Raw genomic sequence first — 27,196 nt, 5'->3', positions numbered from 1 at the left:
TAAAATCCAATATAAATGTGATAACCGAATACAAAGAATATTTACTGGGGGGAGAAACACGGAAATAGACTCCTCCAATATCCTAGCATAAGCTCCACATGGACCTGCATCATGTATACGTCATCTTCCGGCAATTGAAAAGTGTTCGAAGTGCCAAATACCAGAGACACAATATCATATTATTACATGTCTCCCCCACCAGAGTCGTTTTACAAGTTGAAGTTTTTTGTTTCGAAGGCACTGGCAGGTGTAAGAGCGACGTTCTCTCTGGTGTTTAGAATTCTACGTTCTCGCTCACTCGCTGATCGGGCGCTGTGTTAGTGACGCATCCGCATTTTCCCGGAGATGCCTTTTGATTGGTCTATTTTGGGCCGAGCCTCTCAGACTGGGCGGAACAAGCACATCGCAGTATTTGATTGGTTGACGTAGTCTAAAGCGGCCTTCCCCTTTACTTCGAGCTTTCGTTGCGTTTTGCCGGTTGCATCAGCTGCTCATTACCGGTGAGTTTCCTGAAGACAACAAACGAGAGAAGCGGAGGTCATGAGCGACGGCATGGCGGAGAAGCTGGGAGAGATGAGCCTAAGCAAGCAGAATGCGAAGGTAAATCTCTTAGTAACAGTAAACACGCTGGCAGTCATGCTGATGACATGTGGAGGGCGACCATCCGGCCAGAGGCATGGCCGGCGCGGAGGATTAATCACACAGATGCCCCGGGCTAGGAGGGCTACTGATCATGCGCTTGGGAGTGGTGTCATAATCAAACGTATGCTTTTGAGGGTACTTTATTCATCATACTGATGCCATGGTGATGGAGGGTGGTCATCATGCTGATGCCATGGCGAGGGGGTCAAAATGATGGTATTGGTGCTGATGATGAGGGGTAATCCTATTGATGCCATGGTGATGTTGAGGAGTGAGCCTATTGATGCCATAATGATGGTGAGGGGGTGATCCTACTGATTCTTTGGTGCCATGGTGAGGAGTGACCCTATTGATGTGATGGTGAGGAGTGACCCTATTGATGTGATGGTGAGGAGTGACCCTATTGATGTGATGGTGAGGAGTGACCCTATTGATGTGATGGTGAGGAGTGACCCTATTGATGTGATGGTGAGGAGTGACCCTATTGATGCTTTGGTGATGATGAGGGCTGATCCTATTGGTGTGATTGTGGGGGGGGGTTTATTATTTTGATGACATGGTGATGCTGGTTGTGTGGGGTAATCCTGCTGATGCTTGGGCAGGTAATTTAATAACACAGTGGTGGGGTGGTATTTACATACATATTGTAACCATAGGTAAGCAGGATCAAGAATGCTGAGCTGATTATTTCTGACAGCTATGTATTTCTAGTTCTGACCTGCCAGTACCATGCCTTAATACGAGTCCTGGAACAGATAGTCAGGTGACAGAAGCCTATTTAATTTTAATGCTGCCCCATGGTTTGCATTAGTCATACCTGCCCTTGTAATATTGACATTAGTGTTACTTATTCAGCTGTCACCCAGTATGAAGGGAAACAAAAACGGCTGTTCTGGGTTCTTGGAAGTCAGCTGATGTACAAAAAAGAAAGTGATAGTTTGGTAACTACAGACCGGTGTTACATCAGTACCCGGAAAGTGAAAGTCAGATAAAACAATGCACACGGGTACCCAGGAAGAAACTTTATATTTACATTTAGATTTGGAGTCCAATATAATCTTTGCGGTGGGAATGCGGAAATGGAGCTAAATCACCATGGCATCAAAAATAATAACTCAAGTGTTTGTGATTTCATCTAGTCAGTGTTCATTGTCTGTACGCTGTTATTTCATGCTAATTTTCTGTTTCTCCTACTAGACAAATGCCGAAGGAGGAAAACCCAAAGACGGTGGAAAGAAGAAGAGCAAAGACGGATCTGCGAATGGAAGCCGGGCAGAGGTGAGCCGTGGTATAGAGTGTACCGTGTCAGCCGTAGAAAGAGAGAAAGCTAATTTGATAAAGATCTAATAGATTGCAAGCTTTCAAGACCATCTAGGCGTCTTCTTCATGGGATAATTCCATAATATACCCCAAGAAGAGATCTAGATAGTCTCGAAAGCTTGCAATCCATTTTACGTCAGCCAATAAAGGTATCCTGTGTGATATTCAAAGCGAATTGTACACTAAATATATTTTAGTATCTGTTCTTGTGCCACATGACGGTTTTTTGTTGATTGTAAAATCCCTGGCAGGGGCTTCGTGTCCTCTTATCAGGGTGCCGGGTCTAGTTGGCACAAGAAACTATTTGTTCTGATCTGGTAAACAATGGCTTCACCCCATCTATCATGAAACTTCCTCCTTTCAGCTGTTAGCCTGTCATCGAGTCAACATTACTCGTGCACGTACCTGGCAGGTGGAAGACCTGATCGTTTAATCTATATGGCCTTTTAGTAGGACATTCTACCCCTCGCATTGGTGTGAAGTTACAGTTCTGTGATGTGGCCTGTAGTGTTCATTCAACAAATAATTTACGTTGAAAAATAATTGGCTGCTGATTTTCACTCCTAAGGAACCTTTAGTGTTGTCTTGATTTTTGAGAGCACAAAGAAAAAGGATTCTTATTGGTTCGGCAGACCTGTGCTGTGTGCTGCTTGAACGCAGGTTGTTTAAAGGAGAACGCTGATGTTGTTGTTGATCTGTTGGCATTCTTTCTTGGTGTTCCATGGGAAGTTGAGGTTCTGTTGGAAATTCTTGATTCCTCTTGTTCTCGTAGTTCCGTAAATTGCATTCCATTCACAAAAAGGAGAGTTATGTGTTCAGGTCCTTGACCTCACGATACGTTGTGAAGGTCCAACCCCAGTGAGCTGCTACTGCATGTATAAGATATTGTTATATCATTGAGACTCCTTCAGTCTCCTCACCATTGTATTATACATTATATGGGGCCCTTCATTGTGAATAGTGAAGAGTACATTGATGAGTGGCCTGAAATATTTTTACTCCATAAAACCCAACTGTTTAGGGATTGTTTTAGTATTAAGAAGTTCTGACACTCTGTGTTTTTGTCACCCACAGTTGAATCCTTGGCCGGAATACATCAACGAGAGGCTTGAGCTCTACAATAAGCTGAAAGCCGAGCATGATGCCCTCCTAGCGGAGAGAGCTGCGAAGGAAAGCAAAGCCATCAAAGTGACGTTGCCTGATGGCAAACAAATTGATGCGGAATCTTGGAAGACCACCCCGTATCAGATTGCTGCTGGAATCAGGTAAGGAGATACCTTCATCCTACCCCTTAGTGATATGTCGGCGTCTAAAGAGGGTGCAACGCATATGTTTTTTTCCTCCTTATCCTTTTCAGTCCCCTTAGGACGTACCTGGGCATCCTTAAAAACTTTGCCATGAAGCCTATTAGCATGTACCCGTATGTCATGACTTAATTGCAGGAGATCAGGTTGTCAATGTTGGAAATGTAGTATTTGATGGCAGATAACATCCATTTGGCCCATCTAGTCTGCCTGTTATCCCTGACTCAGACCTTAATTAGTCCTGGGTCTCAGATTAAGGAGCCACAGGCCTATCCCCTCACCGTATTAGCCTGGACCTCTGATAACACTCCCTTTTATTGTTGAAGCCTCAGAGGGCTGGCTGCTGTATTTTGCCAGTGATCCCATGCTGTTGTCTCCCTGTGTATTGAGTCTGCTGTGTCTTACAGCCAAGGTCTTGCTGACAATACGGTTGTCGCGAAAGTGAACAATGTCGTTTGGGATCTTGATCGCCCGCTGGAGGACAACTGTACTCTGCAGCTGCTGAAGTTTGATGATGAAGAAGCCCAAGCGGTAACTTCTAAAAAGCATGTATAATACACAATCACACACATGAAAACCAGATATACAGATATACCTGATATATCATGGCCTCATAGGATGCCCTTCAGTCTTACCTTCTTTACTCCAGTCTCACGGTGTACGGGTAGGATCATTGAGTCACACTGATTTAATAATAATAGAGCATCACAATTGGTGTATTTCTTACTGATATATTACCGTTGGGACATATTGTATTAATTTGTTCATTTGAAGCCCAAGTGCGTAACAGATGACCTTCGATGTGCTGATTTTTCTCTGGTTGTTAGGTATACTGGCATTCCAGCGCACACATTATGGGTGAAGCCATGGAGAGGGTATACGGTGGATGCTTATGCTATGGTCCCCCTATCGAGAATGGTTTTTATTATGACATGTATCTTGAAGACGGGTATGTATTCTTAATTCTAGTTTAAGTTGCTACACTCTGTTACCATTGGAGCCCCCGCGCACTCATCCTCCTCTGTTTTCTAATGATCCTCAACACTCATTGGTTGTTTCAAGTAGCCAATCGATACTAATCTAATGGATGCACTTTCCAGCCATGTGCATGGGGGCATCGTTGGGTACAACCACCCCCTACACGCCGAGTCAGTGGTCCAGCTGGCTTGTTGGTAAAATGCAGAAGGTTAGAGAGAGGGGCAAATGCATATGGAGAGATTCTACAGGACCCCCCACTGTATATTTGCAAGGAGATACATTTAAAAAAAAAAAAACCTCATGTATCCTATGCATTAGAAATCTTAAGTCCATTAAGGCGTCGTGCCCCTTTTTAATATAACACATTTACCGTCTGCTTAATCTGTGTTTCAGTGGGGTGTCCAGCAATGACTTCACCGGCCTGGAAAACCTCTGCAAGAAGATTATGAAGGAGAAACAACAATTCGAGAGGCTGGAAGTCAGTAAAGAAACTCTGCTCGAGATGTTTAAGGTAACAAACTAACATTGAAGCAGATCTGTCGCTTTTGCCAAACCCTTATGTTTTACGTTTCGTTAGACAACTTAAACATCACAACGCCAAATGATTAACATAATCAATATCATTATTATTATTTATGAAGATTCTCTTAACGAAACAGTCTCTTTGTCAAGATACTCGTAAGCTAGATTTGGTGACTGGCGTTCTATAGCGTAAATATTACCATGGAAGTGCTAGTCCTAAGGTCCAAGTCTTTTAACCACTTCGTGACCAACGACGTACCAGGATGTCCTAGATTACCAATTATGGGGTCACCGCTGTATCTGACCGCTTCGTGAGCAGAGCAAATGCCCTATGCTTCTGTGCATGTGACCACTGCTTCAGCCAATCACATGCATGGATGTAGTTAAATGACAAAAGCAGTGCTTATAAATCTCTATCACACCTCTTATTTTTTATTCAGAATCCAAGGGGTTCATTTTTTTGGTGTCACTTTTTTTTTTAGGTTTATTATATTAATTTTTATTTTTGCTATAATAAACCTAAAAAAAATTAAAAAAATTAGAAAACATAAATTAAAATTATATAGGGATATAGAGTGATTTTTCAAATCGGGGCAAACTTAATGTGTTTTTAGCAATTTTTTTTTTCATGTATACCAGCTGTCGATAATTTATATACCTGTAAAAAAATGTTTTAAATTGGTTTGAAAACGGCCAAAGAAATCCTGTTAGTGGACAATATTAACGTTATTATCCGGGAAAATCTATATTTCATATTTTGGAATACTGCCTTGATAGCGTAACATTTTTTTTAACTAGTAATAAAGATATAGAGTATTCACAGTAACTGCAAGACTTCGAAAATCGCTTCCCGATTAGGGGCCATTTTTGGGATCTAAAGCGATTAAATAGAAAGCCGGACGCGGTTTGACATCTGCTGAAGTTTTAAAAGGAAAACGTCTTTCCGAGAGCTCGGCAGCAGAACTTAAAATGCATCTAGACTTCAACTGAGCAAATATAGAGAGAGGTGCTCTTTAAACTGCAAATATTGACAAATACGTGTATTTTCACAGGTGAATTACGTACATTAAAAAAAAATTCTAAAAATAAAAGTGTTAACGTTAATTCCCGTGGAGTGTCTAATAGATTTCTACGTAGTGATATAGACACTCTTTTTTATTTATTATTATTATTTTAGTCGAGGGTGTAGTCTAACCTCTCCCGGGATGTAGACCGCGGGTTAAATGATAAGGATTCGCAGTAAGTGTGCTTTACTAACCAACGCAAACAGGATATCCTGGAGTTCCTCCACAGTTATCCCGTAGCCATGGGGCAGGGTTACCTTAACAGATGGACCTGATTCTCCTTAATCTCTCCTAGTGTTCATCCGTTTTATAATTGTACCTGGTACAGTCTGTTTTAGAATTGTAAACTTAAATGTTGATGTGGGGTTTTTTTTTGTTTTGTTTTTTTTAAATCCCTAATTCTTACCAGAAATCACAGTATGGTATATTTTCTGAAATTCTATTCCACATCACCTACTACAGATTAATTATTCTATATTATTTTATTATAAAGGGCATGTGGAGTTCCAAAATCCCAGGCCCAGGGGGCATCTTGGCTTCACTGCTCTGACCACATAGTCCTTGATGACATAATGAAAAAGATGCATAGAAAAAGACATCTGCAGTGTGCTTTGATGAGGATAAACAGCATTTTCCCTTTATAAAGTGTTTTCTCTCTTTCTCATCTCTCTTTTTTTTATTTTTTTATTTTTTCCCCTTTTCTCAATCAGTATAACAAGTTCAAGTGTCGGATCTTAAACGAGAAGGTGGACACCCCAACCACTACAGTATACAGGTGAAATATTGCGTCATTAGCAATAGCAATATATAGCAGACAATAAAGGCGGCCCACTCTACTATTGTTTTATATAAATGCAGCTGGCCTATGGGGATTGTCAGACTTGGGTTTCCAGCTGTTTTTGAATGTCCTGCTTGGTTATGTAGACAGGGCCGTCTTCGGTGGTACAACCAGTACCCATGTATGATGCCCAGCCAAGCGGAGGGGCCCGTCGTCCCTAGTCCTCCGCCTGCCACCCATGTCGGGGGCCGTAATTGATGTTGATCAAACCTGGTAGCCCCATTGCATGTTTTCTGATGACACCCCTACGATGAAAGTTGACTTATGCTGTACAAGAAGACCAGAAATGCTCAAACTAAATGGCGTCTACCATTTATAAAATGTAGACGCTGAAGGCTCGTGTTGTTTTTTGGGGTATTTTCTTATATTTGTTGGGTTTGGGTATTATAATGATGTGACCTTTTAAATACCAGGTGTGGCCCTTTAATCGATCTGTGCAGAGGACCTCACGTGAGACATACTGGCAAGATTAAGGCTTTGAAGATTCACAAGGTATCTGTGCTGCTCATGTTTACAAAATAATGATTGGAATACTTTATACCTAGAGAGTATTAACCCAACGTTCCAGTGCACGGAACCCATGTATTCTATTAATGAAGAAACTACCTATGATCTCATGAAATGGGTACAGCTAGATATTTGTCCATGATATATATAAAATAAAATAATAATAATAATAAAAAAGTCAGATGCATTACTCTGCATGTTTCCGTCTTCATAGAACTCCTCCACGTACTGGGAAGGTAAGGCAGATATGGAAACCCTTCAGAGAGTTTACGGAATCTCCTTCCCTGATACGAAAATGCTGAAAGACTGGGAAAAATTCCAAGAAGAAGCCAAAAACCGAGACCACAGGAAGATAGGAAGAGTAAGTGCAGGAAGATCCTGTTCCTACTAGCTTTCGTGACCCTTCATGAAACGTATTTCTTTATATCCGCTTTCACCCCTTACTTTTGTGTATTTATTTGAATGCCTTTGATGACGTGCTCCATGGGATAACTTTTGATTCCAATATTCCATGCCCGCTTATTCTAAATCCATAAGTGTTGTAGGCATATTATATGCGTCCATTAATGAGCAGTTTTTAATATCTCGCTGTAGGTGCCACAGTTCTATAATATTTTATAATATGTTTTAATACAGGAACAGGAGCTGTTCTTCTTTCATGAGCTGAGCCCTGGAAGCTGCTTCTTCCTTCCCAAAGGAGCGTATATTTATAATCAGCTGGTTGACTTCATCAGAGTAAGTGTACCTTGCAACGTTTCAGATTCCCAAAGAATGGCGCAAAGAATTAACCGCATTTGGAAGAATCATTTTATTTCATTTGCACCGTTGCACCATTGCAGCAAATATATATACATGGTTGTTTTTTTTTTGTTTTTTTTTGGTAGCAAGAGTACAGGAAGCGGGGTTTTCAGGAGGTAGTCACCCCAAATGTCTACAATAGCAAACTGTGGCAGACGTCTGGACACTGGCAGCACTACAGTGAAAACATGTTCTCTTTTGAAGTTGAGAAGGAGATCTTTGCTCTGAAGCCCATGAACTGCCCCGGACACTGGTGAGATACATTTTAGAAAATGAGAATGTCTTTTATTCAGACCTCAGATCTGCAATGTTTCAGTGTCCAGGTCTCCTTTCCTGCATCTCCATTTCTTCTCTTGCCTCCTCTTGTCGTCTTTCTTTGCCCCACTGCTCTGCGAACCAGTCCTCCAAAAGCACTTCTGCAAAAGGGCGGAGCCTTTAGGCGCATCCTCTCCCCCGATTGGAGGAACGATGGAGCGCTTGTCCCTGTGGCCCTACTCTTTTGCAGAAGTAGGGGCTTTTCCTAGAGGCCATAATAATGCGAATAAAGAGGGATGCAAAAAAGGCTTCTGATTTTCCGTTAACCCGTCTACTGCGTTCTGGCCTCTTGGAGTACTTCTGCAAAAGGGTGCAGCTATGGAGCGCCCCACGGGGACAGCCTCTCCCCGTTCCTCCGCTCGGGGAGAGGATATGCAAAGAGTACGGACCAGTTTAATGGAGCTGATACTGGGGAGAAGCAAAATCCAAGGTTTGGTCGGTCGTCCTATAATCGAGCAAATTTGGTAATTTGAGGCAAGAAGGATAAACTACAAAGTCCAAAATTCTCCTAAATTATTATTTTCATTATATACCTGTCATTTGTTGCTATAACTTAAATTAAGCAGCACACTTCGCTAGGCTAAGATGTTATTGAGTTGTTTACTCAGCCGGGATTTTGCAGGAGAGTCGGTCATTTCAACCCCATGTCTTCTCTACGCGTTACGAAGGCCAAATCTATACCGCATTTTATGCTGGAAGGGCTGCAGATTGCATGGTTTCACAGACATATCCTCACGTATCCACTATACCTTAGACAAGCCCATCATCTTCCATATAAACCAATATCTCTGGTAACAAAGAGTATAGGAGGAAATGTTAAACACAACATGAAAATGCATGGCTTAATGAATGCAATTCTGTACTTGGATAGTAGTAGTACGGTTGTGCTGCCACCTAGTGGTAAAATTCTGCATTCTACACACATTATTGAAATCTGTTACTGTTATTGAAATTAAGCTTTTTTTATTTATTTTATTTTTTCTTCATTTTTATGGTCGACATTCTCGTACATGTATTTTATTGCTAGGAGAGGGCCAGGTCCCTTGTTTTGTGATTGACAAGTGTCCCCAGCCATGCTATTTTATATTGCGGAGCCACAAATTAACGGTAGATGTGACCTTTTGATTGGCTGTTCTTTTATGCAGTCTGATGTTTGACAACCGGCCTCGCTCTTGGAGAGAACTGCCCCTGCGAATGGCCGATTTTGGGGTTCTTCATCGTAACGAGCTATCGGGGGCCCTGACTGGGTTAACCAGAGTGAGACGCTTCCAGCAGGATGACGCTCACATATTCTGCGCCATGGAACAGGTATACCAACGCTGCGGAGTAGCCTGAGCCTTTACTGGGTAATGCGTATATTAAGTTATCCATGAACGAGAATTACCTTATAGATTTAAGAAACATTAAGATCTATCTAATAGCCATTTTTAGTATACACATTAGATACCTTAAACAGCTTTTTATGCCATATAGTCCTCTGGGTGGTCTGTGTCATTGGGTTTCGACTGAATTATAGCATTAGGTATTTAAGTTTATCAACTAGAAAAGTCTTTTTCCTTTTTGATTTATTTGGAACTCCAGAGCATAAAAGTCTCTATTTGCAATTAAATTAAAATCTGCAATTCCGTCGGCACAAATCCGCTCAGGGACCTAGATTTTAAGGACTCTAATTCAATGATAGAATAACTGGCCCAATAAAGGCTTAAATCTCAATGACTGTAATTATCGGTCTGATATATATTCAGCGCGTAAAAATATTGTCTTATAGACATTTTAATTAGACTATGCGTCGCAAGGCACCTTGCATTGTTTCATATTCTAGTTCAGTCCAATCAATTACCGTAATTGTGCTTTTGAAAAACCTCTTTCACCGCACACTAATCTTTCCAGTTCCTAGAATCTCTTAGTCATAGGACAATGAGAAAATACAAAGATCGATCAATACCGTCCACGTGGCCAGGACTCGCGTCTGCATTGTTTTAATACGGGTAACCGTATCGACTTTGTGCTGCTAATAACGCGGCCTTCCAATGTCACTTGTGAGCCCCCAAAACCTAGGGTTGTGGGAAAAGAGAAACACTATTTTTTTTTTTAAATTTTATCTGGAATTCAAACTTTCTCATAGAAAATAGGAGAGGCTTGTTTAGGAGCCAAAGTGATTTCTTTATTGGTAAAATTCTCAGTTGACGTCATGTATCTTTGTTTGAATGCAGCAAAAGCTTCAGTAGACCCAATTGAATCAAGTTAGGTTAATGAAGAACTTGGTGGTGAACACACTTAGTGTCTTTAGACATTGGTGGTGAAAATGGCCTCTCCATCCCGGTTTCTTGTCTCTGTCCGGATCGCTTACTACATCCTCACTCTATCACCGCCTTCTTAGCATCGTTCTCTATCACGCCATGCGTGCAGATTGGAGCATTTACTGTTTCATTTTCCTCTTCTCCCAGCTGCCGCCACTGAAACCCGGGATCATTAATATGCAGACTTCTTGCGCATGCTCATTGAAGCAGCAGCCAATCGCGTGTATGCTGGTATCAGACCTCAGGTAGCATACATGTGGTTTGTCTTCTGCTTGATCCTGTTGACTATAATTGGAGTTCTACTGAGCACGTGCAAGAAGCAGACTAAGGTATGCTCCCTACTTTCAGTAAAGCCAGATGGGGAGGAGTCAAATGAGACAGAACGCCAAGAACTTTCAGCCGCATGGACCTTCCATAGATGTAAAATTATTATAGAAAGAAATCTCAAAACCCATCTTCCCTTTTTATATCATCAGATTGAAGAAGAGATCAAGAGTTGCTTGGATTTCCTGCGCTCGGTTTACAATGTCTTTGGTTTTACTTTTAAACTAAATCTGTCCACGCGTCCTGAGAAGTTCCTTGGTGACATTGAAGTGTGGAATCAAGCTGAGAAGGTAAGACTTGTAAATTCTCTGTATTTCTAGGGTATTTGAGTCCTGTGTGGACCTTCTCAGCGAGAAGACAGTTCCCTGTCTGGTTTCCCTTTAGCCGGAGACCTACCGAGAGCATTTACTCCTGGTTGGTAGCAGACTTTAGCTCAATAATCTTGATACCAGCCTGGAAGGATATTCTGTATTTCATGGCTGTGATCTTTAGACAGTGTTAGAGTGAAATATGATGGATGTTCCAACCTCTGTCTTCGGATCAAGTGAGTTAATGAGAACTTCATCCTAAGCTACGGAGCATGACTTCTTCTCAGTCGAGCAGCGTCGGTTTCTTCAAATTCCCTTTGTGGACCTTTTTTTTAACCTGCTAAGTGCTAGCGGACTGGAACCGTGACTTGTCATTAAGGTGCACCTAAAAAGGCTGGTCTTGTAATATATTTCCAAAATGTGTCTTTTCAGCAACTTGAAAACAGTTTGAATGAATTTGGAGAGAAATGGGTATTAAATCCAGGCGATGGAGCGTTCTACGGACCAAAGGTTAGTTTGTATGACCTGTCTGTATGTTTCATGAACCGGTGTGGTTCCAACCAGCTTTTAAAATTGTCCAAAAATTTGAAGAATGCGATATACATGTAATTTTGTACCAATCATTGTAAAAAATATTTTTTCTCAACGGAACTTAACCATGACCTATACTGGTGATCAGAACTAAAGGTGTCTGGGAATTGGGAGAAAGGGATATTTAAGTTGCATGTTTCCAGGTAGCCAAGAAGATAAGCGGTTAACGCTGATTCTTTTGCAAAACTGAATTATTTTATCTATTGCTTGCTGTAGACCTGTCACCCCAACCAAACTTTATCAACATTTCAGCCAACCTTTGTCATAGAAATATAGAATCTGATGCTTGTATTATTATTTTTTTTTTTTTGTGAGCACAAGGATTTATTCTCTTTGTTGATTAACTGCCGTGCCAGTGAAAAAATGGCGGTCGGTGCTCCAAACCGTGGTAGGGCCAGAGTGGAGCCGAGTCCCTAGTCTTCGTCTTCTGGGGCTCCACTTCCCCCAAAGGGATATGCAAGCCTTTCTGTAAGCCTTGGGTGGGCTGGATCTTCTAGGATCTCCCCTAGAGGAGACCCACTGAAGTCTTCGAGTCCATAAAACTGTAATCTTCTATGGGGAGTGGGGTCCCGAAGGCGCAATCCTCTCCCCCACCTAAACCAGACAGAGTCTTTGGGAACTCCGTTCTGCTGTGACTTTAGGCGACCCGATGGTGCTTTAAGTGATCCGAAACCGAAAGACACGTGCGCTGAAACAGAAAAACTGAAAGGTGCAACACATGCCAGTGCTATCCACAGGCCCCAGACAGATGGCTTGTAAATTTAAAATAAATTCCACCCCCTAGCCATAGGCCAGGGCAATTTAAGGGCGGGTAAATAAAAAGGGATCCGGGTGAATATAGTGCCAGCCAGACACAACTCCCAGCCTTAAGGGCAGAGGACTAAGATTTCCCTCTCACAGGCACTCGCTTGATCTTAGCCAAAAGGGCGAAGAGTGATACAGAATATATAGAACCACCCGGCCAATCTCGTGTGGCCACTTTTCCTGATGTAAAGACTTGGACCTTAATCAGTCTTTGGTCTTGTCTTAGATTCAGGAGACTTTTTCCTGTCCCATGCATGTTTAAATCCCCTCACTGTATTAGCCTCGACCACTTCTGCTGGGAGGCTGTCCCACTCATCTATCCAGCCTCTCTTCACCTAAACTTCCTCCTATATCCTTTTTTTTTTTTTTTTTTTTTTTTTTTTTTTAAACAACCTGTTCGGTACACAGACGTTCGGGAAGATGATACTCGGTTGCGTCCTGGGATACGTCACCCCAGAAGAATAGACGGAAAATATATTTTTACATTTGTCACACTGTGAGACGTTAAATAAAGAAAAAATGGCTTTACGCTTTGATGAAAAATAGTAGAGGCTTAGCGTGTTCACCTGCCGACCGGGTAAACTAGTACCGTGCGCTGATGTGTACGTTGTGCCCGTAATATGACTGAATTAGAGACCGATGGCTCTGTGCGGGACTCATCTTGGCTCAGATCTGCGTCGGAGTCTTTCTGCCTGCCGAGTAAAGTGCAGTTGCTGTCGCATTTGGTGACCGTTCTAATATAACGCGATGTACTTCCTTCGCAAAGCAGAAGAGGTCACACTACGTCCGCTCCATGCTCGTATAACTCCGTCTAATTTACAAGAACAGGCATTTATATAGTGCTTCTCTCCCAGAGGGATTCAAAGTGCTTTACGTGTGCGTGGAAAAGAGAAAAGTGTGAATTAGCTGAAAGCTTGGGAGAAAAGATGATTAAGTCTTTTTTTTATTTTTATTTTTTTATTATTATTATGAAAGTCTGAAGTCTCTGAAAATGTGGCCGGATTAAAGGAGCAGAATGAGGAAATGCATTGTGGGCACTGAAAGTGGAGAAAGATGCGTAGATAGAAGGGGGCGACAAGCCTATCCTAAAATAGATTCTCCGTTTGACAGGAAGCCAATGGAGAGAGAGGAGAATAGGTGTGATGGCACGATTGAGGTTGATTTGTTAACAGTCTAGCTGCTGCATTTTGGGCCATCTGTAGGCGATGCCGTTCTTTTTCTGAGAGGCCTAGGTACAGTGCAGTGACCCAGACCAGATGTCACAAATGCATGGATTCTGGGTGGCCGTGTCCTCTGGCGGGATTAGGTGCTTTATCCCGGCTATGTTCCACAGATGAAAGAAGACAGATTTTGTCACAGCAGAAATCTAATGTTTAAGGGCCAGACCGCTGTCAAGTAGCACTCCTTGTGTGTATCATCGGAACAACCATCTTCATGTACTAAGTATATAACGCTACGTTATCTCTGCCCTTATGTTAAGTTGCTGGTTGTTGCCGAATGGGCCAGGCAGCCTTCGTAAGGATGGAGTAAAGAGAAGGGAGAGGACTTTAGGAGAGAATTGTTGCTACCTGGTCTACATTAAGAGGCAGTTTTCTTCTTACCGGACGTGAACTTGTAATCTATGTATAAATAGAAGCACATGAAAGTGCTTTTAATCTTGAGACGCTTCCCTTCTGATGAGATGGAATCGATTTATACGTGTCACCTAGGCAGGCTTCTGATCTTCATCATCTCTGAACCTTGAATCGTGCATGGATGATGTTAAAATAACACGTACTGTGATTGTCTTTTCATATTTCTCTTAATGCCCCCAGTGTTTGGAGATTATTATTGTGCTATATAGCGCCTTCGTATTCAGCGGCCCTGTACAATGGGTAAACAGAACATAACAAGTAGTATATCAAATAGACTTGCAGAAACAGCAGGTGAGGAGGGCCCTTGCTCAAAGGAGCTTACAATCTGAAATATTGCTGTAAAGCGTCTTACTGGTTTCTGGGTGTGGTGTGTGCCAGGGGCATCCCTTCTTACTTTGCGCATGTGAGAGGCCTGGCTCTGTGGTTTGTGTCGGTTTATAAAAAATGGTATCCGCGTCCTGATGAAAAATGACAGATAATGCATCTCGCTAAAGGCCGTTGCTGTGATAGCCCGCTGCTTGTTTCCTTCTGTTGGCTGGAGTCGGCAATGAGTTACTTGTTATTGTATTCATTTTTGGAGAAAGGGCTGTCTCTTTCCTTTTACAGAATGTTTTGTAGCTGTTGTGTAAGACTATTCTAATAGAGATAAAAAGGAACAATTAAACTTTTCTTTATTGTAATCATGCTATTCAGTCTTACCTGATAAATATTTGCATATTAAGCTTATCTGAGCTGCTATTATTCCTCCGGGGCAGTAGATGGCGCCAGCACTTGCAGTACGCTAATGAGCCGGTTTGGCTGGCGATGAGTTCAAGAAAGCGCCCATAAAAAAAAGTTTGCTGTCTGCAGATGTTTGTGGGGGGGTAGAAAACAATGTTTAATTACGTGATATTAGCTGAATAGATTATAAGCTGTTGTGTTATTAGGTGGGTTTGTGTGTTTTTGGAGGACATTGCAAAAAATGTTAGTTTTTGAACTTCTAATAGAATAACCTCACATTACAAAGATGCTTCAAACAAATGTGTCCTCCTTCATTATGTTTTAATATTTAGATGCATGTGTGTGATGGGAGTTATGCTAGTGGGGAGTAGTCCACTAATATACATGTCTGGAAGATACTGTGTACAGTTCTGGAGACCCCCATCTCCAGAAGGTTATTGACGCTTCGGAGAGATTTCAGAGGAGGGCAACAAAACTGGTGAATGGTTTGACGGATAAAAGGAAAGAATAAGGGACCTTAATATGTACGGACTGGAGGAAAGAAGAGAGGTGTGATAGAAACGCTCAAATACTTAAAGGGCTCTGACAAAGGACAAGAGGAAAGGCTAAAATCGGAGGTTCACAGGTTTAGACATAATGGTAGGAAGTTTTAGGTTACTAAGTGGGGCATTAGATTAATGGAAGAGCCTCCGATCAGAAGTGGTAAAGGCTAATATAGTGAGGATTTAAACATACATGTGATGGGTATATGGCTTCTGACTCCAAGACACGATCAAGGATGTATTAAGGTCTGGGTCTTCCCGTTGTTCCTGATATAAAGACTAGACGGGCCGAACGGCTCTGATCTGTTGGCAAATTCTATGTTTCTACTCTATATCTCAGAGATTACGTGTGGCGACAGAAATGGTTTCAAGGCAAACCTTTATGTGTTTTGTAAATGAACAGAGTTAAGTGCTAGAAAGTTCCAATACAGAATGAAACCCTGACAATGTGGTGTCTGCTGTTTGTTTGAGTTACTTTAGGGGCTTCCTTTAGGTTTAAGGCTGGTAACAGAACCAATGGGAGAACCAGCATTCTGTATGGAAATAAAAACTCCATAAAGGAGGCCTATTTCGGTTCCTGTTAATGAAAATCCAAACTATTTTGTGTAAAAATAAAAAAATAAATAAAAAAACAAAACTAGTATCCCTTATAAAGTGCTTTGCACTCTATTCTATATAGTAACTTGACCTACAGAAATACTGGAGTGTCAGAATGCGCACGCGCGTGCCCAAAATCTTAACTTTTGTGTCACAGAATGCCATCACCATGCCTGTGGTCTCTCTGGTTTTCGCCCAGAGACTCCGTGTTGCGGGAGCTGCCCGCTTCCCCATAGCGTGTATCCCACAACGTTGGCCGGACCTCCTACGCGCTTCCCACAATGGAGGACTCCAGGTAGCTGGAGACAGAAAGTTCCCAGGTATGGCCATGACACGTCCCAGCAGCCATATTCACGCCTTTGGCAAGATGGTGATGGGGGTTCTTAGTTTAGCAGGGATGTTTTACTTTACTGAGAGGTTGCTGCAAGTCATATGGCTTTCTTGAGTCTCAGATAAGACACTAGGACCGATTTATGGTCTGAATCTTTACATCAGATAAAATGTGCAGGCTGGACGTGCCGAATGGTTCTTATCAGATCTTATGTTCAGTAATGTATCAGTCTGAGTATCGCTGTGCGGACTTTTTATTTGGTTTGGTTTTGTGGCTCTGAATAGAACGATTCACACGTTTCCTTTCTGATGCGTTTGCCTTTGGTTTCGATGTCTCTCTGATAAATGGAAGTAGCAGAAGGAAAGTCCCCGAGGGGAAGAGTTTGTGTGGCCCGGAATCTCGATGGCTTATTGACTCGCAGCGAAATAAATTGCTCCGAGAATTGCACTTTTTAGACTAATGTTTTCCAATTGTATCAAGGGCTCGGTGTGCGTAATGCGCATCACCGTAATCCACCGGGCACCGTCACCCCACATCCGGTAAAGGCACAGACATTTAACTATTGATCGCCAGATGGCGTTTGCAGTGTGTTTGTCGCATTGCATCCTCTATTCCGCTTTTCGTTTTTAGATTTAGCACATAGTCTTGGACTATGGGGGTTGTGGGGAAAAAAAAGTGTTTGGGGACAATGTCTTGTTCCTAAAACGACCTATAGAACAGTCCAAATTTCTTTTTTGCAAATGCCCTAGCAGGGCCAGACTAGGTTTAACAATGAGGGTCTGGCACTTTAAGGCCAGCATCTGCCGGATGATATTGGTGCAGCTGATGACTTTTATGCTCATGTAGCCAGGCGTATCCAGCTGCTGCAGCACCCATGCCGCCACTGGACTGTGTGGCCCTACCGTGCCTGTCCTCTAAGAGGTAACAGAGAATACTTGGCACCTTTCCCCACTGGTACACAAGGGATCTCCTAGTGATGAAATGTAACTGCACTGTTCGCAAATTTTCTTCCGACAGCCTCAGCGTTAAATAAGAGACCCTGCCAGGATCTCTGATGACCTTCTCATAGGTACTGCACATGGGCATACAGGGGTATAGAAGCCTGCTTCCTGATCACTTCGAATACAATGAATAATGAAAAAAAAGTTTTTAAAAATTAAAAGGTACCCAACAGGTTTTTAAAACAGTGTTGTATGTAAGGGAGCATTAGGTCCACCAAAACATATAATGTATGGATAATTATTTTTCTCTATTTTTAATTTTTTTTTGCTAAATGATGGACTATATGTATATAAAACAAAGTGCTGTGTAAATTAAAATATATAATTTTTGTAGGCATATTTAACTTTAAAAAGAGAAACGGTGAAACGCCTCTGTTCACTAGGTGAAAAAATAAAAACAAAAAAAAATATGAAGGGGTTAATGTGACGGGTATCCTGAGTATAAGTAATCACATCTGAGAGCACAAAACCACTTAAGCAAGAAATTGAATAAACTGCGTCTAAATGTTCTCTCTGGGGGCCCGCGGTGTGGTAAATGCCCTGGTGCCGAATTTATTCATCCCAGGCATTTAATAAGATTATAGATTTGCTTTAAGATTCGTGGCTGTCCAGATATTTTACCAGGAGACGGATAATGCTGGCTTTCTCCGCACTTCACCCGTTCTACTCGTATCCCGCAAGTCCATAAAAAGTGGTCCGAATCTTCAATGTCCTGTAAAGAAGGGTTCATATTAAAGTACTTTGATTCTTCCAAACTGAAAAAAATTAAAGCACTTACTCCTCCTTAGTCAGACGTTTTTTGTCTCTGGCGGCTTGCATTGACAGGGGAATTCCAACGCATTCTTTTCTTCAGATCCTCCAGCCCTTGTATTATTTCAGTGTTTCCAGCACATATTTTAGCCAGGAGGTTACATGGTATTCTCCGTCTGTAACGGGTCAGAAGTGATGCAGTAATCCATGTCCTTTATGCCTTGGAGTCGTTGGGCAAAGATGATGTCTTCTGTTGGGCCATCGGCATACCTGGGAACTTCTCGGCTTCGGCTACCCGGAGCCTTCCCTTGCGGGACGAGGCCAGGACAGCACGCTGATGTAGGTGGGCGGTCCCGCTGACGTAGGTGGGTGGTCCTGCTGACAGCAGCGAGAAACACCCCCATTTCAAGGAAAAAATGGGCGGGGATTCGGGTTATGAACCGGAGGAGCCGGAGGAGCAGCGCTCACCCGGCAATCTCCGGGTCAAACCCGGAGAGTTCCTAGGTATGGCCATCGGCATGTGTTATAAAAGGTTATGGGACTTCGAGTTCTCTTTTTCAGGTTCGCATCCCATCTGGGTCCTGAAAGCTTATATCGCTTTAGATCTTTTCTATGTTTCCATTTTCTCTTGGGCTGACGCGGCTATATCCATTTTTTCTGTTTGTCATGGAAAAATGTAGGGCTGCAACTAACGATTATTTTAATAATCGATTAGTTGGCCGATTATTTTGTCGATTAATCGATTAATCGGATAAAAAAATACATTATTTTAAATTGAAGAAAAATTGCAATAAAAAACGTACAATTTACACTTTCATCTCTTTATTGCAATGGCCTTCTTATTTTACTGACATAATAATAAAAGCTACAAGAACCCAAACACAGTGCTTCTCAAACTAGGTTTTAATACAAAGTTATTAGTAAATATTAATTCATATGTTAACTATTTTTCATATTTAGTAAAAACTGAGAAAAAAGCCTTGTTTAAATTTTTTTATTTACCAAACTGCCCCCAGTTATGCACATCTGACCCCCAGCTTGCCACTCTGCCCCCATATATGCCTTATACCTCTTATATGCCAGATTCCACTGTGCCCCCTGATATGCCACTGTGCCCCTGATATGCCTTATACTCCTTATATGCCAGTGATATGCAACTGAGCCCCCGATATACCTTTTAGCCCCAGATTTGTTTTATGCCCCCCTGATACCCCCTATATGCCACTGAGCCCCCTGATATACCTTTTACCCCCAGATATGTTTATGCCCCCCTGATATGCCTAATATCCATATGCCTTATACCCCCTATATGCCCTAAAAATTCATAATACCCCCCATACACCACTATAACTCACCCATACACCACTCTGGCTCCTCCCCCTCCCATACACCACTCTGGCTCCTCCCCCTCCCATACACCACTCTGGTTCCTCCCCTCCCATACACCACTCTGGCTCCTCCCCCTCCCATACACCACTCTGGCTCCTCCCCCCTCTCATACTCCACTCTGCCTCCTCCCCCTCCCATACACCACTCTGCCTCCTCCCCCGCCCATACATCACTTTGGCTCCTCCCCTCCCATACATCACTTTGCCTCCTCCCCCTCCCATATACCACTCTGCCTCCTCCCCTCCCATACATCACTTTGGCTCCTCCCCCTCCCATACTCCACTCTGCCTCCTCCCATACACCACTCTGGCTCCTCCCCTCCCATACATCACGTTGGCTCCTCCCCCTCCCATACATCACTTTGCCTCCTCCCCCCTCCCATACTTCACTCTGCCTCCTGTGAACCTCCGTTTCTGACAAGACACCAGGGAGCCGGGTAGAGAGGCAGAGTGGCGTATGAGAGGGGGAGGAGCCCGAGTGGTGTATTGGAGGGTGGCTCCCATACACCCCTCTGACTCCTCCCCCCTCCCATACACCGCTCTGCCTCTCTACCCGGCTCCGTTACTGAAGGCACTTTCATTGCAGCTTCATAGAAGCCACAGTGTAAGTGAAGGGCAGTAACGGAGTCTGTCTGTGCGATGCAGACCCTCACCGGCTATCAGAGAGGATGATTCTCTGTCAGCCGGTGGGGGTTTGCATCGCACAGACAGACTCCGTTACTGCCATTCACTTACACTGAGGCTTCTATGAAGCTGCAGGGAAAGTGCATGTCAGTAACGGTGCCGGGTAGAGAGGCAGAGTGATGTATGGGAGGGGGGAGGAGGCAGATGGGAGGGGGAGAGAGACGGAAGTGAGAGACCGGCCGACAGTGAGAGGAATCCAGGTCCCCTGCAGCGTAGCGGGGGATCTGGATTCCGGTGTTATAATCCGATCTCTGTTTGAGATCGGATTATATAAGGAGAGGAGTTTTTCAGAGCATTTGCTCTGAAAAAAACTCTTTTTATAATCAATAAAAATCGATCCGATTAATCGATGATGAAATTCGTTGACAACGATTTTCATTATCGATTATTATCGATTTTATCGATTAGTTGTTTCAGCCCTAGAAAAATGCTAAATTCATAATGTCATTTTTAAAGTGAATTATCCCTTTTTTATTATATATTTTTTTTAATGTATGTTTGCGTTTCATCCGCTCTCCCTGGAGTTTTGGGACAGGCCGGTAAACCCACAGTATGTCTCTTCACGCGGGTTATGTTTTTAAAATGAGGCCAGCTCTGCATGTCGGAGATTTCTGAGTCTTTGATGTATAGCAGGTGACTTTACTAACCCTCATTAAAGAGCAGATTTCTTCTATAATCACAGGCAAGAGTCGTTTGCTTTAAGGTTTGGCCGGGAAATAAAGACCTTGAGACCCTGGATGCTTACAGTGATTCCGTAGGGATGATGGGAATTACGTAAGCAAAGCGAGACTTAGACCAGGGCTGCTTTAAACACATGTTCACAGAGCCAGAATAAAAATAAAAGATTATGTGCTTATTTAAGGTAGAGACCGGCCTCCAAAGGGTCAAATATATTTATATACATTTATTAATTTTAGGGGGAGTGTTTGTGTGCCATCAATGAACTGTATGTAATGAAATAATATTTTTAATGTTCCAGCCATTTAAAATGTAAAAATAAAAACAAGCTGTCTGTCTGAAACATGCTCTTCCTATGGCATTAAAAATAAAATTAAATAAAATTTAATTTTACATTTTTCTTTTTTAGGCACAGTAGTTTTATAATCAATTTTCGCTGAAATATCTTTATCGTTAAGCCATTCAAAGGTTTTAAAAAAGAAAAAATTTAACGGGGGTTAATTTTGAGCGTTAGCGTTCCGTTTAATGCTCTGTGAATGTCAAATAGAAAACTTGAAATCTGCTGCCTCCTGTCTTGGGGTTGTTTCTTGCGAATGAATTACTTAATGAAATACATTGATTTCCTTGGCCTGCGTTAACTAAGATATTTTCCCATTCTAGATCGATATCCAGATTAAGGATGCAATTGGGAGATATCACCAGTGCGCTACCATTCAACTGGACTTCCAGCTTCCCATTCGTTTCAACCTCACCTACGTGAGGTCAGTTCTTATTCATTCAGTCGCTTCTCCCAGCTTCGGCATTTGAGTTCTGTATAGTGAATTATGCCATTGGGTTTTCTGATTACAATAAGCATGTTTTAGACGCCAACCATATATGAAATCAATAAGGAGCAGCAAATGTCACTTCCTGTTGATCTGTATGATTGATTATTCCTCCCCATTCTGCTTTCTCACCCTCACTGTTAAATGCAGATTATTGTTGACTGGGTCTCGTGGCTTTTGTGAGGGTAGAAGGACAATATACTCGAAAACAGTTAACAGTCACAGACAAAGAAAAAAGCACACTCTGTTGGTAGTTTTTAATGAATGAAGTGTGAAGTTAAAGTCCCCACCCTTTTAAGACCCCTTTTTATTTTCACAGCCCTGACGGTGATGACAAGAAAAGGCCGGTTATCATTCACCGTGCGATACTGGGATCGGTGGAACGGATGATTGCTATTCTTGTTGAGAACTACGGAGGGAAATGGTAATGTGATTATTACAAAAAAACAACCTGTATGTGTGCACCGATATGCAATGGATACTGCGTAATGATTTATCAAGCCCAGACAGTCATTAGTTTGATTAAGAGCCAGATGGAAACATTGAACAGTCACATCAAAATTCATTATCAGGCATGGATGTTCCATTTAAAGAAATATAAGCCTCTTCTACCCAGTATAGTATTGTTACGTGAAACGCTCTGATGGGAGCCTGATCAGCCGGACTGACTGAAGGGTTCATTCTTTCACCCTGCTACTTTGGAATAATTCATCAGGAACATGGAACTTATAGCTTGTTCTACAAGACAAAGATCAAACACACTGTATTCCAATGTAAAGTTTAATTATAAAGTCAACCCCATAAATATGGATCATCCATAATATCCAAAAATAATTTACTAGAAATATTAATTTCTGTGTCAACGTGGTTTATAGAGAGCTTTACATTTTACATTACATTATACATATTTATTTTGCGTGACCACCTCTGGTGTTCGTTGCCTTGCTGTGTGTTTTAGGCTTAGACGTATCTATGTTTAAATAAAAGACAGAATGCCTCTTTTGTTGAACGTACGTGCGCGGCCGGTTAATATGTTACCATTTCTCATTTTACAGGCCTCTCTGGCTTTCTCCGCAGCAAGTCATGGTTGTACCCGTGGGGCCTACATGTGACGAATACGCCCAAAAGGTCACACGCACAATTAGTTCTTTTATTGCACATGAATACAAATGCTCCTGTTTACCTCTAGGTCGGCTTTGCTTTTAATTCATACATGTGTACATATGGAAGACAAAGGACATGAAAGGAAACGTCTCCAAGGGAGTCCATACAGCTCACGTTCTTAACCATAGAAACATAACGTAGACGCACAGAATTTAATGGCAGATACAAAGCTTTCGGCCCATGTTACATAAAAACCTCAGACCTTAATTGTTCTTTGGTTTCATCTTAGATTCAGGAACCATATGCCTGTCCTACGCGTGTTTAAATTCCCTCGCTGTAATAACCTTCAATACTTCTGCCGGGAGGCTGTTACACTTATCTACCACTCACTCAGTAGTGCCTCTACACCATGTATCTAATATCTAATATATCTAATCTGTTTGTAAGCACTATTATTACATTGTAGGGCCAGCAGATTTCCAGTGCTATAAAAAAAACATGCAGAATTCAAGATAAACATTTATTTATTGAAAGCACTCTCAGGCTGTGAGGATTCATTAACCCCTACAGTGCCAGAGAGGTGCAATCACTGATTTTTATTTTTTTTGTAAACACTGACCTTGAAGGCATAATGCATCGGCCCCTCCGCCTCCGTCTTGCCCCTTTTTTGCCCCTCTCACTCCTTCAGTTACATCAGTCCCTTTACCAGCCCTCACCTCTCTTGTTCTTTTGATATCTGTAGGGTTGCCAGAGAGGGCAGATGGGGGGGGTCTTAGGGAGGCTGAAGGAGGTAGTTGGGGGTTGAGTGGACTTAGAATCTGAGTCTGTTGATACATTTAATAGAAAAAGGACATTCAATGGCAAAATGCCATCATTAGTGATACTATAGGTATTGATGCTGTCATTTATGTAATCATTATGTCATTGATGATGTCATGCCTGATGCCATTAGCAAAAGCACATGGGGGGAGCGTACATAATTTCAAATTCATCTCTTATCTCCTGAGTTTTACATTTAAACAAGAAATTAAGATTTTTGCCATTACATTAAATTAAAAATGACAACATACAGGATTACTAATGAATGTAACATACTTTAAAACAGGCAGGTTCTATGTTTCTAAGAGGAGATTCCTGCTCCTGTGAGCTTACAATTTATTAGCCTTTGCACAGCCAGGGTGGGGTGATTTGTGTACCTTTCTTATATTGGCTTTTAAAAGCTAGTTTGCTTGACAATAAACCTTTGTAAATTTATTTATTCTTTCAACTAAAGGTTTAATCACATTAAAACACCGAAAAATTTTAAGCTTTTTCGGTTTGTGTCACATGACAATCAAGTGTTGCTGCAAAAGTTGTAAATGATACGTTTTGCATCATTAAATAATTGTTTTACGGGAGGGTTTTGCAATTAAACCATAGTAGAATTTATGCATAGATCTATATGTGAGAACAAACTTAACATCGTATATAAAAGTAACCATACTGGAAACTCTGATGGAAAATGTCTCTTAAAGCCTAATTGTTTTTCTTCCTATAACATATAACTTGAACTTACTTGGCGGAGAGGTGAGTGAGTGATTTGTAGGGGTCAGGTAATGGATCATAGCCCAGCTTGACAATCTCGCACTCTGCGGGTGATGCTGCGTAATTATATATTTGTGTCCCTGGGCTTCTCTGCAGAGGTAGTGCCTGCAATCGAATTCATCCGTCCGCTTTTGTTCTCCGATGTTTGAATCTTTGTTCCTCGTAATGCAGGTTAGGGAGCAGTTCCACCACGCTGGCCTCATGGCTGATGTTGATGTGGATGCAGGCTGCACTCTCAATAAGAAGATCAGAAATGCGCAACTTGCTCAGTACAATTTTATTCTTGGTAAGAAAACTTTCCTCCTGCCCCATCCTCCTCTTAATAAAACAATAACTAGAAATACAAATGTCTATCATATTAGATCGCTAGTTATTGTATAGATTCTGTATAGAAGCTTTACAAACAGATTTTAAAGTGTACTCGCTTTTGTTGCCAAGGTTTAGACATTAATGGCTGTATGTTGCGTTATATTGAGGGGACAGTAAATTTACAGTTATACAGGCTGTACACTCACTACTTTACATTGAAGCAGAGAGTCATTTCTACAGTGTTATCACATGAAAAGATATAATAAAATATTTCCAAAAATGTGAGGGGTGTACTCACCTTTGTGAGACACTGTATATCATTCTTCCCAAATTCCCAAAATTAAAGTTCTCTTCTCCTGCTGGTTCCAGATCAGGAGGTCTCCAAGAGTTAGTTTAACCAATGTTGAGTTGTTCTAAGAGAAGCCAATATACTGTACCTCTGAAGAGTAGCGGGGACGCTATCCATTACAGCTCAGCTAATAAATAACGCATTTAAAAAAAAAAAAAACTCAAAACAAATTTTTATAAAATGTTTAATTTATATCCTTAATCCATAAAATGCTGCCTTTCCCCAAAGAATTCTCTTAAAATGGTTCATTAATCATAATTAGCTCTCCTTAAATGCTCACACTGTTTGGTAGGCCTCATATTATACATTTGTATTATTTGAGCCTGAGACTAGCTTAGCGCACCGACATTTTTTCTTTTCCCTCCTTAAATGTTAGGCTGTAGAAAAGATTGGTATTCTCAGAACTAGTACAGCTTGGCTGTGTGCTTTTCACAAGGTCACACACTGCGTTGAAAGTCATTATTATTGCCCCTTGGCTTTATTTGATAACCTTTTTTTAAAATAAACATTTGGCTGCATCAAGACCACACTACGTAGGGTCTTATACAAACTCCTTGTGTGCTAGTACATTTTTGTGTAGCATTGTGTTTCACTAACACCGAATTATGCTGTATATATTCTAGTGATCGGGGAGAAGGAGAAAGCCAGCGGAACAGTAAATATCCGTACCCGAGATAACAAAGTCCACGGCGAACGCACGGTTGAAGAAACCATCGCAAGACTCCTTCAGCTCAAAGAGTCACGGTCCAAAAATTCAGAGGAGGAATTTTAATGGTTTCGTTATCTTCTCTCCTCTGTTTAAACCATGTGTGGGTGACCATAGGAATTTTAAGCCACGCGGGTGGAAATTTTGAAGAACTGGTGAATGAGCCAAAAAAACAAAACGTTTTTATGTCCAATGCTTTATTACTGAAATACTTTTCTCAGGGGACACAAAAAAAAATTAGTTTGAAGAGATTGTTAGTGGCCAATCCAAGTAACTGTTTTATGTAATTGGCCAACTGTCTGTCTTTTTATGTATATTTCATATTTTTTTTTCTCAAATTAGTCCTGGTGGTTAATGCGTTCTTGTTATTTTCAATAGCCGTTCAGCTGATGACCACAATCTAGTCCACTTTAATAATACAATAAATTGTAAGCAATGCGAACAAGGCTCCTCTCCTGTTACATAGATTAGAACAAACTATTCAGTAGAAATGTCAAGGCTCTAAAAAAAAATAATAAAGAATTGTGGCTTTATCATGTTGTGAGGCTGTTTTTTCTGATGTTATGGTCAGAATTTTTTTGAAAGGCAAAGTTAAAGCATTTTATTTCCCAAATGCACACTTTTTAAGGTGCTGATCCACATAGAAATTTAACATTTTTTTATTATTTTTTGCATGCCTTCCATAGAGCTAAAATTGTGTACAAAAATATTGTTCTGTAGTAGCTCACTTAAAACATTTGTCAGGGGTGCTAAAACCTGCCACTCGCGCATTTATGTCTGCCTACTGATGACATCATAGCACACACCGGGTAGGGAAGCCGATCTGGGTATTTACTGCACTCTTCTTATGTTGACAGCTTATATCCCCTGTAGTGAGGAGCTTAGTGAGATCCTCTAGGTCTGCGCTTGTTCCCTGTTATCATTTGCCAAGCAGGGAGGGTTTTAATGGCAACCTTCCGCTATCTGCCGGTTCCAAATGCTCAAAGCAATGAAGGGACTAATGAGATAATTTTTATTTCTCTTTGCCAAACTATCCACAACTAATGGGACCCTCTAGGTGTCTGCCTGGTCCTTTGCTCTCTCTAATCAGTGGCCCAGCAGGTAGCCAGATTTTAGTTAATTGCCCAGTCGTTTACCTTCTGTCATCAGTGTCTCCAACATAGAAGAGTTTTGTGACACCACATGGGATCAGGCCTTCACCAGAACACCATGGGAAAGTGGGAGATAAGCTTCTGCGAGGCATCATGTTTTATTACTTACAAAATGTGTTTTTAATTAAAGGAAATTGATGATAAGAAAGAAGACACTAAAGGGACAAGAGTCAAAGAAAAAAAACAAGAGCTGATGGGGTTAAAAGACAGACGGACATAAAGTGGGGAT

General features: G+C 41.6%; 1 protein-coding gene across 1 annotated transcript; it reads left to right on the top strand.

Moving 5' to 3' along the window:
* The first annotated feature begins 414 nt into the window (after positions 1-414).
* Positions 415-26,349, top strand: TARS1 (threonyl-tRNA synthetase 1). The gene is made up of 19 exons (XM_053448148.1): positions 415-600; positions 1,840-1,920; positions 3,037-3,227; positions 3,674-3,797; positions 4,094-4,215; positions 4,638-4,755; positions 6,541-6,605; positions 7,082-7,160; positions 7,390-7,536; positions 7,812-7,910; positions 8,060-8,226; positions 9,434-9,596; positions 11,065-11,202; positions 11,653-11,730; positions 21,601-21,701; positions 22,084-22,188; positions 22,820-22,892; positions 24,624-24,738; positions 25,734-26,349. Exons 1-19 carry the CDS (start codon positions 541-543, stop codon positions 25,880-25,882), a joined length of 2,175 nt encoding a protein of 724 aa, XP_053304123.1. The 5' UTR covers positions 415-540; the 3' UTR covers positions 25,883-26,349.
* Positions 26,350-27,196: the final 847 nt, after the last annotated feature.

This window comes from Spea bombifrons, chromosome 1, assembly GCF_027358695.1.
Source record: "Spea bombifrons isolate aSpeBom1 chromosome 1, aSpeBom1.2.pri, whole genome shotgun sequence".
Taxonomy (NCBI): Eukaryota; Metazoa; Chordata; class Amphibia; order Anura; family Pelobatidae; genus Spea; species Spea bombifrons.
The sequence above is the reverse complement of the archived record's forward strand: the minus strand, read 5'-3'. Positions and strand labels throughout refer to the sequence as shown.

What these genes read in the sequence shown, in the direction of transcription:
- TARS1 (XM_053448148.1), top strand. Translation starts at nt 541, where the DNA reads ATGAGCGACGGCATGGCGGAGAAGCTGGGAGAGATGAGCCTAAGCAAG. An exon ending in CAGATTGCTGCTGGAATCAG is followed by an intron (nt 3,228 to 3,673) that starts GTAAGGAGATAC and finishes TGTGTCTTACAG; the next exon opens with CCAAGGTCTTGCTGACAATA. An exon ending in GAGCGTTCTACGGACCAAAG is followed by an intron (nt 11,731 to 21,600) that starts GTTAGTTTGTAT and finishes TTCCCATTCTAG; the next exon opens with ATCGATATCCAGATTAAGGA.